The sequence below is a fragment of the Agelaius tricolor genome, unplaced genomic scaffold, assembly GCF_023055355.1.
Source record: "Agelaius tricolor isolate 1412-34295 unplaced genomic scaffold, bAgeTri1.0.p SCAF_6, whole genome shotgun sequence".
In the NCBI taxonomy this organism is placed as follows: Eukaryota; Metazoa; Chordata; class Aves; order Passeriformes; family Icteridae; genus Agelaius; species Agelaius tricolor.
Genome location: NW_027269266.1, coordinates 34247997 through 34260382, shown reverse-complemented (window position 1 = coordinate 34260382; position 12386 = coordinate 34247997). Strand labels below are relative to the sequence as shown.

At 37.8% G+C, this 12386-nt stretch overlaps 1 protein-coding gene across 7 annotated transcripts in view; it reads left to right on the top strand.

The window, feature by feature from the left end:
* TBC1D5 (TBC1 domain family member 5) overlaps nt 1-12386 on the top strand; it is a 318058-nt gene that overhangs the window by 160390 nt on the left and 145282 nt on the right. For all 7 annotated transcript variants that reach the window (XM_071429303.1, XM_071429304.1, XM_071429307.1 and 4 more), the window contains one exon: nt 1035-1101. In XM_071429303.1, coding sequence (XP_071285404.1) covers nt 1035-1101 — 67 coding nt within the window. The remainder of the gene's footprint in view (nt 1-1034; nt 1102-12386) is intronic.

The window sequence follows — 12386 nt, the reverse complement described above, 5'->3', positions numbered from 1 at the left end:
AATAAATGTGCAGGCATGTTTGGTTAAGGATGGCTGTGAAACTGCAAGATGGAGCGGCACGAATGTCATCTGTATCAAGCAAGATTTGTTTGATAGAGAAGAAAACCACTGTTCAAATTATCAACTCTGAACTTTTAGTATGCTTTCCACAGCTCCTGTCCCTCCTTTTCCATGTGTAAGAAGGACTGAGTTAAAGGAAATGGGGAATACGAAGCCTCATTTTGAAAAAAGACTGAAAAAACTTGATTTCAGTCAGCAGAAGGGAGAACAGAGTTGTGCAGTGCTACCTGTAAATTAACTAGGGAGGCACACAGGGACATAGAAGAATTATCAAGCTAAATGACAGTGCAAGAAAAAACAGTATAAAACAGGACAAGAATAAATTTGGTTTAAAAAATACATGACTGCTGGCTTTTAGCAGTCTTTCAATAGACATAGTTATAGAAGGAAAATTCCTTGTAATACTGGATTTCTAGCAACATCACTGTTCCATGTATTCACCAGCCCACAGGATGTAAAATAAGATGTTTGGCAGACGTCTTAATAGGTACTTTCAGGGAAGCTTTGAACTTGTGCTATGACATAAAAAAAAAAAAAAAAGGTATCACAAAGTAAGCTCAGAATTTTTCACAAAAGAGATGAACTTTTACATTTTTTGACTTAATGTTGGTAAAATCAAGCTCATCTACTTACATGGTGTACTTCTATAACCCTATGCTAGTTAAATTGTGTTTAATAATTTGAGAAGGGCTTCAATCAAAACTTTAAGTGAAATTAAGTATCAGATTTTCAGAACTTTCAGACTCCAGATTGAACTTGGAGGCTAGTTAAGACGGCTGTAAGAATTTGAAGAGGTAAAGTTGAGATTTGTCTATGCAAGTTTTAGGTGAGTTTTGTTGTGACTGAAGTTGCCATATATGGTAAAATCAGTATCAGTTGTCATCCATATTGTGTTCGTATCAGTTGTCATCCATATTGTGTTCATATCAGAGTTTGTCTTACAACAAAGGTGTTTTCTCTTTTTTTTGTATTAGGAGGATCAAATGAAAATGGAAGCACACCCTCCACCTCAGATTCAGATGGAACTTTTATTTCTTACAGGTTGGTAATTTTTTATATTTATTTTCTAATTTTAAGAAGTTGATTATAATAAGCATAATCTATTTAATGTGAAAGAACAGGTCCTATACTTTAGGAGGATTGTGGAATCTAAACTGATACAGTGAGCAAAACAACATGAAATATTTAATTAAGGAATGATGTGAAAATTTGTTTTCTGGATTATTAGTTTTTTTTCAAAAGTTGTTCAAAATGCTTAACTGATGAAAGTACAAGATATTTGAAAGCCTAAACATTTTAAAGTTGTTTTTTGTAGGTTTTTTTTCCTCCAAAGTATTCAATAAAGTAAACTCACAGCAACTAAGCTAAATGTTGAAATATTCAATTCACCAGTGATCACCTTTCTGATCTTCTCCAAGGTAACTGGATTTATGGACCACATGAAATTCTATTTCCTCATTATTTCATCTCAAAAACCAAAACCAAGATTAGCTAAATTTGAGATTATTTGACAGGAAAATAATATTTCAATTTTGTTGGCAGTAAACACCAGTCAAAGAAACTTTTTTAAGCAATGTCATTGAGCTTGAATATTGCTTGGGTACATACCAAAGGGTGTCTTGTGCTCAAAAGCACAGAAAGCTAATCAGCAGGTGTATACTTTCATCTTTCACCCTGCAAAATACTAAGTCTGCTACAAAACATCTTCCTTGTGACTAGTAAATTAATAGTATGATTTGTGCTAACCAGAAGGATTGCATCTGATTTTCATGCTTAAGTATAGTAAAACAAAACATGCTTACCACATGATTGGTTTCGAATCATTTAGTGGACTGTGTTGGTTGGCATTTTTTCAGTTTTGGTTTGTGCTTTGCTGGAATCTCTACTTCAAAGAGGTGCAGTCAGGCAGGAGGAACCTGCCTGTTCACCTTGTCCTGGTTGCAGCCAGCTGGGTGGGGAATGTTGCAGCGTGGGGCAGGCAGTGAGCTGAGCTGGTCACAGGGAGCCTCGGGCGTGGGGTGGCAGGGAGGGACACGGGGCTGGAGAACCTGTTGCAGGCTGGAGACACAGCCATTGCCAAGGAGAGCAAGGAGCAAACAGCCTGGTCTTGAGGATGTTGAAAAGAAAGACTTTTTGTAAGGACCTAGAGGGAACAGCAAAGAATTTGCTGCGATTCAAACACCCAGAGGAAGTTTCTGGACTAAGAGCAAGGTTGGAACAAAGGGTGTGCCTGCAGGGGCAAAGTGGGACTGGGGTGGGTTGTTTAGGTTTCCTTACAATTTTTTTACCCTAATAAGTCAACTCTAATGAGACCTACTTTGTGATGATGTAAAACTCTTCTAGAGTAGTTAGCATAATCACTTTGATAAAATACTTTAGAAGATCCATTTTAGGGTTCTGCATGACTCTGGTTCTTGTCATATTCATGTTTTCTGCATGTAACATACTGTCTAAGTTAAAAGAAGGGCTGAAAAATACCACCCAGGATAATCTTCATGTTTTTTGGGTGTGAATCATATGTAGACAGAGAGACCACAAATCAGTCTCTCAAAAGTAGGCAAGATAGAATTTTACCATATCAGCAAAAGAAAGTTGAGAGCTCTCTCTGCCATTAAAGCCAGGAAACTTATTCCTGAAAGTCATCAACTCAAGAGCACCAGCTGTTGTACCTGCCAAGTGGCAACACTTGAAGAAGAAGCAGCCAGCTTTAGCTAGACTTTGGTTCCACAAGAGTGTGAGCTGTGGAGCTGGGGTCTGAGCCCTTCTTGTCACCCCAGCTCCACTCAGGCAGTAGCACTCGTCTCTCAGGGAGCTAGTCCAGGGAGCTAACCCAGCCCAACCTGTTCATTCTTAGTTGGGAGAGCTTTCTGATGATTTCCTCCTGCCAAAGCTTCCCATGGTATCAGTGCCAATGCAGGCAATGTAGCATGGACAGCCATTGGGAGGATAGAGCATGTTACCTTTTACCTAAATCAGCCAAAGGCTTAGTGACTCTTTAATTCTCCACAGATTTAGTGGAGGTTAAAGCTGGTCTTTAACCACCTATGTATTCCTTAGTCCAAAGTGCATATAATAAATATGATGTTGGCTACAAGTTCCACTGAATAATACTCATATTCTGTCAAAGAGCCCAAGTTAGACAGTTAATTAGTCTTTTAAGAAGGGTCCCATATCTCATTGCCAAAGTAATATTGATATAATTAAAGGCAAAATAGTAAAAAAGATACATATGTGTGTATGTGTATTGGGGAGGTGTGTATGTATACATATATATAAAAGTAACTTCTGACTTTTCGTAGTTGGCAAGCTATCACCATTATTTAGTAGTAGTGCTTGAGATGTAAAATATGTATTTATTTCTCAGTGGCATGTAATTCCTATGATCTAGTGAGACTGGCTCTAAATTTGATGTTTGGGTTGGATATTGTTTTGATAGTTATAGTTCTGGACTGCATGTTAAGTAAAATTGAACATCTAGCACCTTATGAAAGGTGAAAAGTGAATCCTAAACTATTTTGAAAGGTAATGATGGTAAATGGTTGTTATTTCTTTAAAGACTCCTTAGAAATTTTGACCTATTTTAGCATACTGTCAAAGATTATTGTTTTAGTAAGTTAGTAATTTGGTAAAATTAATGACAGTCTTGTTTATCCAATGTGTTTCAGTCTGTCATATTTTAAAAAGACCAGCTAATGAACTTTAGCCCTGAAAGAGGCAAAGGCATCTTTGAATCATGGTAGATGTCATCCATATGCGGAAGGTTAATACATGAAAAATTGTATTGAAAATTTTTGCCGAAACAAAAGTTACTTAATATTTTGTCAGTAATACGCCTTTACAATTTAATTAGAAGAGATAACTCCAAAAATATTTGAATATTAATAAGTTTTGTTATTAAAGTGCTCTTAAAAGCATTGTTTTTACCACAATAAGAAATAAACCCCAGGAGAAGTTGCTTGGTTCCCACATTTTCTGTTTTAAAGGACAATTTGACACTATCCAGTACAAGACTCCAAGTATATGTGCTAATAAAGGGTGACATATCATTATTCTTTGGTATATTTATGATGCTCCAGAACTATTTGTATGGTTTTACTTTTAATATGAAGGTGTCACCTTAGAGTTTGCGACTCTTGCTTGTGTTGATCACAAGCACAGCACAGTACAGATGTAATGCTGCATGTGTTCAGATTGTGAGCATTTCCCTTTAGGTCATAAAGTCTGTAAGTAATGTAAGTGAAAAGCACATGTGACTGGCATATATTTCTAAATATTCTTTGAGTTTGTGAATGCGTCCTGTCAGGTCACAGAGAATTCTCTAGCTGGTCTTTATGCTCTGGTGGAAGTACTCTTTGTGTACTTGGGAAGAAGCTTTACTAATAAGAAATTACAATTTTTTTTTTCCTAGAAGCATGTCATCAAAATTAGAAGTTCATTATTAGAAACATTTGAACAAGGATTTAGACATATAATAACTTTCAGCTTTTAAATGTAAGAAACTTAAGGAAAATACTTCATCTCTGCTCCACTGTATTGTTTTACTGCTATGCTTAAAGCCTTTTTTGGTTGTCCAAATGGCATGGATTTCACCAAAAGGAAAAGGAAAATAGATGTAGCTCTTTAGTTTCAGTATCTGCAATGCAGTGCCACTGGAAAGTAGAAATACTGTCTTTCTCCTCCCTTCCCAAGGGCAGCTGACCTTCTCCTCGCCAAAGAGGTGAACCCCTTGCCAGCACATATGACTACAGACTATTACATTAATCTGTTTAGCCTCAGTACCAGCTGCTTGCATGTTTTTAATTATCTTATTAGATGGTATAACAGTGACCTATGAAATAAAATGAAGGTGAGTATTTTTTAACTTTATTTTACAGGCTATTTTTCTAAATATATTTTAATGACCTAATTATGACTTTTAGGGAAAGCCATTGATGCAGACATTCAATTTGGCTGATAGAATCGAACATCTCAAGGACACTTATTTTCTTTCAAGGTGGATTCATACATTAATACGGCTTCTAATAAATATATAGCCTAAAAAAGCTCACTTTTCATACTTGTGTATGAACTTACTTTATGATTCAGAGACCCATGACTGCTATGTTGGATAATTTCTTAATACATCTCTGCACATATATATAAGTTTAATTCTTACCCCATGTATCAAGATAAAGTTCTTTTCTCTGTGGCTTAAATTCCATGACAAATGATGATTGCTCAAAGTTGTGGATTGTGTAGACAAGGTGTACTCCTTCTTCTGCTCATATTTCAAACAGGCAGAGGATCTAGTGTAAGAAAGACTTTTGTGTTCCATTTTCTCCCCCTGACTTCTTACAGATTCTGCTTACCAGATGTTTCCTTCCTTGATGCAGAAAGGCAATGTGGTCCTGCTGGCTGAGGCGTTTCTTGTGTGCCAGCCAGCTGCGGGCACTGAGCGTACAGAACAAAGACAGCAAGGGGTGCAAGCTGTTCCCCCTTGGTTCCTCCCACTTCCAAAAGTGGTGCTCAAACCTTGCCCTTTGGCTTTTGTTGGCAGCTGAGCTAGAAGTGGCTACATAGCCTTTGTCCTTACATTTTAAACATACTGTGAAGATGTGTGCAACTTACATACCTCCACCTTAAGGAAAACTTTGTCTTACTCTATTAGGAAGCAGCCCTTTTCCATGTACACAAGTCTTGTTCATACACAGACAATGGTACTTTATTGTTTTAATTTTAAGCCGCTCCTGTGCAATTATGGTTTTATTTTTCCTGATTTTGTTCATGTCCACACATAATCAAGAGAACAAGCTTGTTTCTATGGGTTTTTCTATTATTTTGAAATAGGAAAAATTGGATGCAGAAGGCAATGCAGTAAAATTGTCACTGCCACTCCACGGTGCAAGGAGAATTCACAGCACTTGCATCCATTCTCTCTTTCCGCAAGGAAGCAGTAAAACTGGCATCCATGTTTATTTTGTTTTATCCTAAACCATTTGCTAGATGCTGTTCCAGTTGATTCCATTTATGTGCAAAGAGGCCTTATCAGTGTGAGTTAATTTTGTCTGGGAGCATGTAAACTCTCTCCTTGATTCTTCCGAAAGATCATGTTCATAATGTGCTAAGAATCTTTCTCTGGATGTGGTAGTCTGTGCCAGTACTCTCATTTTGTCAGTGTTTGTGATGTTGTTAGGAATTCCATCTTGCAAATCTCCTTTTTCCAACAAGAGAAAGTGACCGTCTTCACTGATCACAGGTTTCCTCCAAAAGGTGCTTTTTACTCCAAAACCTGGAAGGTCACCGTTACACCTATTGAAAGCTTAGAAGATTTCTGATTTTCTCTGAATTCTTTAAAATTGTGTTCCTTTTTTTTCATTTTAAGAAGACTTACATCATTTCCATCTCTTTCTTGTCAAATTTCTGTTATTTACTTCTTCCTTCCATAGCTGATCCTTGCTTCATTCTTTGCCTGGTGTTCTAAGGAACTGGTGAATGATATCATAAGACAAGGAAGAATAATTTGTGATTAAGGAACTGAAAACCTATATTCAGTATACTTTTTCTAAGATACAAGCATTTCAACACATATATTTTGGTTTTTTTAACTTTTCCAGTGAAAATTATATTACTTTCTAAAGACATAGAAATAGTAATATGGACTTGCTTTGTGGTTTAATGCAATGTAATAGGGAAAAGCAAATTTAAGACATTTGCTTAAAGCTTGAGATGGTTTTGACAGGGAATTAGAAAGGAAGGATTGAGTTACCAACATCTTTTGTTGTTAGAATGTTTTTTTATGGATTGGCTACAAGAAGGAAATACTTAGATTATGAAGAGAGACCATGGAAGAGAGAATGGTAATTTCTAAAGTCCATTGAAAGCAAGTGAATATTTTAGTTCACTCCTGATTTATTCTGTTGTACTTGAGAATCAGCATATATACCACTGACACCACAATCAACTGATGCCATATTTTCCCTTACTAATGCTTAAAGTGGCTTTCATTATGAATTTCTTTTACTTTTTTACTCTTAATAACCTTCAGACTTCCATGGCAATTGGGAGATGTGACTGGGGACATTTTCAAGAAGGCTAAGAAGGAGGATGTAGGGAAATGGATCAGTTAGCCACAGTCTGTACTCAGGAGAAGTAGGAAGTAAATGTTCTTCATGTACATGCAAAGAATTTCAAAGATATTGGGGGATTTAAACTAGAAAGCTTTGACTCTGCAACTGGCAAACTCAGTTACAATACAAAATTAAAAATAGTTGAACAAAATATCAACATGTTGTCTCACCATTCTGTAAATGTATGCAGAAAGTAATGAGTAGAGGAAAATGTGCTGGTGAAATTTAGACTTCAAAATGGCTGTAACAAGAATTCTTCTATAAAAGCTGAACTGGTAAAGGGTTGGAAATTATGTGCTTTCCAAAGGCCAAACTTGGCTCTTAGGCTGAGAACCACCAAGGCAAAGTGGACAATTTGGAATATGGAGAAGGATATCTTTGGGTTCTGCGTCAGACCTAGTGCTGTGAGGAAGGGTGCTGGCAGAGCATCCTGCTGCCAGTGCAGCCTTATTTCAGTTCCCTAAACTGTGCTGCACACACACTGGTAGCTTAAAGAGCATAGCTAACTAATAACTTTATTTGCTGGAATGTTTGCCTTAAGAAAGTGATTTTACCTTTCTTCACACAAACCTTTTTAACTGTATGTCAGCCAAAAGTAGATGAAACCTGAACTGTTTAGAAAAATCTGCCCTTTGAATGTTCAGCCTCCCAGCAACACAGCCATGCATATTCACACTTACATGGCTGTTAGCTCTGCCACGTATCCTGAGGCAGGACTTTGAGAAACAGAGGAAAATACATGAATTTTCCAAGCAGACTGATAAGCCTTCACATTAAAGCTGTCAAATGGATTTTCAGGGTAGCAAATAGAAATCTGTGTGTTTCAGAAATATTTTTTTAGAAACTCTACTTCTTATTACTTGATACTACCTTTCAATTTTTTTTCCTCTGTTTTTATAGAATTAACTCTCTTTATTACATTCCTGAAAGTTGCCTCACTTTTTTTCTCAACTGTTGATTTTACAACATAATAAATAATACAAACTATGCATGTTTCTTGGATTTATGCAGTATGTTTGAAGGGAATTGTTGCCTCTATTTAAATATTTAAATATAGATACTTGATGTTCCTCTCAATAAAGGTCTCATATTGCAAAACATTTGACACAATAATTTGAGAACTGGTTTTCTTTCTGATGGCCTGTTCAGTAGCCTGTTGCTTCATTGAGTGCCCCTGAGGAGCCAAGTTTGGGTCTCAACATTTTAAAAAGCAGATTTTGAAGATGAAGACCAGTATAAAAATGTGAAATTGGCTTTGCTAGAAGCACACATGCCATTGTTTTAAGATGATTTTGTCAATACTAGCAGCACTGCTCATGAATTTTCTTTGTATCTCTCTGAGGCTATCCATTTTATCCTTTAATATTGGTCTAGAGGATGGAATAAGTTTGAGATTTAGGTTGAAATCCTAAATATGTATGCAAATGTTTCAGTAGTATAGCAGCATTCTTCCATAGACTGAGAGTATTCTTTGTTATCTAAATGTTGTTGTAAATATCAAATTGGTCTTGTTTCTGCAGGGACTCAGAAAAAAGGTATTTCAAAACTTGGCATGAAATATTTAGAAAAGGCACGAGACAAAATAATGATACACACTATCTGATGACCCAGTAGGTGCTGGTTTTTTGTTAACTGCAGTTTCACTTGAACATGAATTATGGACAGTAATATTTACCTGATAGATCTGAGCCCCTGCAGTCCCAGAACTGAAACTTTTGCCCTTTCTCAGTGGCATAGATTGTAGTTCCATGTGGTTCTTCACAGTTTTGCGTTTTTCTGGGTTTTAGTGTCTTCCACAGAGTTTTGGTGTTGTCTGAACATGATGGTACAAAAATACTTCTAACACTAGTTTTAGACTTTGGCAGGATCTGCATTCATACATTTTCCCAGCTTTATCCTCTAAATCAGTAAATGCAGAAGCAGCAGTTATTGCTGTCTGTGCTATACTAGTCTCCCTCAGTTGTATTTCTTCCTCTTCTGAACAGAGTGTGTATTTTGTAAGGAGTCTTAATGGGCTACCATTGCATTCTTCTGCATATCTATGCTTGGTGTTGGTTTTACCATTATGCTGGAGATAGAAATTTAGTGGCAGAGCCAGAGGCAGATGTTCTGCTTCTGCCTGTCAGTGGAGGAAGGTCTTTGTTACCTCTCCCCAACATGCACAAGCTCAGTGTTGCCTTCAGTAAAGCTCATGGAACTATTTGAATTTGAGTTATTTCCTAGGCATATTGTTAGATTATTGATGTCGTGCATTCTGAGTTTATAGTTGCACATTCCTCAATAGCTGAGCAGCAGTGGGATTCCAGTGACTTTTAGTAAGATGTTAGACCTTAGAGATTCACATACCTTTTCAAGAATGCTATTTATGTGCATGTAGAATTTTACTTAGACTTTCTGAAGTCCTGCTTGTTGTGATCTCTACTAACAGTCGACTGAGAGGAACACTTCCGTTGCAAACTTCAGACTTCTGTATCTGAAAATCTGATGCTTGTAATTGCCTTAACAAGAATCATATCCACAAATCATATCCTCTTGAAAAGAAAGAAAAATAGACTTCTATATATGATTTGCTCAGAGGTCAACCTCATTTCTTATAAGAAAGAGAGTGTCTGTCTTAGAGCAGGCCCCAGTATACAATTCTTTGGCAGAGAGATTTAAACTCTTGTGGTTATGACATAAGTGCATGTTTCAAAAGATGGAAAGGAACAGATGAGAACTATGAACAATTCCTACAGAATTAATCCCTTCATTGATTTGCCTGCTTTTTCTTTCATACATATTGAGCACTTTTCCCGCTTTGAAGTAATGCAATTCTCCCTAACTCATGCCAGTAGATATTTTACATTGTACAGAGATAACACATATGAAATTAAGTTTCTTAAAGAACTATTATTCCAACAATTTCTTTCTCATTCAGGTCTGTGTTGGTTTGGCACGACCTGGTTATTGGTAGCAGGGGTCACCTGAAAGGTGACTTCTGTGAGAAACTGCTGGAAGCTTCCACCATGTCTAGCAGAGCCAATCCCTGGTGGCTCCGAAGATGGACATGCTGCTGGCCAAGGCTGGGCCAGTTAGAGATGTTGGTAAGGCCTCTGTGACAACATATTTAAGAAGAAGATCAAAGTGGAGCATGCAGAGTTTTTCTTATAGTCAGAGAGGAGAAGGAGGTGAGAACATGTAAGAGAAAACAACATGGAGACACCAAGGTCAGTGGAGAAGGAAGGGCAGGAGGTGCTCCAGGCTCCAGAGCTGAGATTCCTCTGCAGGCTGTGGTAAAGACCATGGTGAAGCAGCTGTGCCCCTGCAGCCCATGGGGATCCACAGGGTATGCAGAGATCCACCCACAGCCCATGGGGGAGTGCCTACACCAGAGCAGGTGGATTCCTGGAAGAAGCTGTGATCCAGTGGGAGAGCAAGTGGAGGGAGGGAGCCCCTGTTTCCAGGCTGGAGCAGCCTGTCCTTGGAGAACTGCACCCCGTGGAAAGAGTGACCCATGTTGCAGCACTTTTGGGAGGACTGTGTGCCCATGGGAGGGACTCATGTTTGCAGCAGGTGCAGTTTGGCTGCTGCTCGTGAGCATGGACCCACACCAGAGAAGTTCACAGGGAACTGTCTCCCATGGGAGGGATCCCATGGCCTCACAGGGGAAGGACTCCTCTCCCTGAACAGCAGAAGAAAACCTTGGATGACAAACTGAACAAGCCCCCATGCCCTGTCTCCCTGTGCTGTTGGTATGAAGGAGTGAGGGGTTGGGGGGGAAAAAAGGTGTTTTAAGGGCTTCTTTTACTTCTCATTATCCTCTTCTGACTCTGTTAGTAGTAAATTCACTTTGCAACTTTGAGGCTGTTTTGCTCTTCAAGTGTTTTCTCCTGGTCTTTATCTCAACCCAATTTTTTTCTCTCCTCTCCCCAGCTGTGGCACGGGAGGTTGAGGGAGCAGCTTTGGTGGGTGCCTGGCATTGGGCCAGTGTCAAACCACGACAAGGTCTTATATTATATGTATTTATTATTATTATGAAGACTTTACAATATGCCCAATAGTACATTAGACAGGATACTCAAATAAGAATCTAAAATGAAAAATATTTACAAAATAATCAGAAAACATTAACATTGACATTTGCCCTTAATTGTACAGTCTACAGGTGGTATAACACAGCATCATGCATTTAATTTTCTAGTTTGATTAAAGGTAAATGCATGTGCTTATTCATAGTTTAGGTGGTTCCTATTAGCTCTTGAAATCTTTCACTGCAGTGAAGCAAGTGGAATATGGTAGACATGAGTTCCAATCTTCATTGCTCATTTCATGTTGACCGGTGGGTTTTCTGCAATCCTGGGTTAACAAGGCTCTTAGATATTATTTTACATAGTAGGGCTATATAATTTTAAATGTTATCTTTTTAGAATTGATTGCTTGTTCATATTAAACAGTGTTACCACTATTAAAAGTCTCTAGAATTGTAAAGCTTAGATTATTAGTCTTCATTCAAAATACTTGAGACATGAATTAGGGAATGCTGTTCAGAAAGGATTTTAAATATCATTCAGCTCTACTAAAACTAAGGCAGATCCCAGCTTCCAAGTAATTTCTTTTTCAGTTGCTTATAACTTTTTTTGTGATCCTAGCAGCCAAGGGGGAATGCAGAGGAGATACAATCTTGCCAAATTTCTTTTGGCAGTTTTAAAAGTAATTTGGTTCAAAACGTGTTTGGAATTGCATTACTTTTTTTTTTTTTAAGGCATAATATCTGCACTAATACAATTTCAGAAGTGTTGAAATTACTTTCTTACTGTGTAGCAATCACTTCCAGCAGCTGGTGAGAAAAATAACCTGAAGAGTTTCTTTCCTCTCTGTTCTTTCTTTTCACAGTTGCACTGGTTGAAACCTTTTGCTAACTCAGCTGACACACTGGCATTTTCAAAGACATTGTGGGAATGTCATCCACTTGCAGAACAATGTGAATAGCTTCAGAGTCTGACCTGTTGTGTGCACAGGGGAATGTGGCACTCTTGAAACATAGCTACCTTAGGGAGGCTGCTTGGCAGGAGTTATAATGGCCAATGATGCTACAGAATTTACAATGGCAAATGAAGAATATTATACATGGTAGAAACAGGAGGGTTATTTAGATAGCCATAATATACTGCAGTTACTGAAATATAAGTGGCTGTGAAAGAAAGGCCCAGATTTTCCTCAAGCTGTGTCTGCTGTATACCA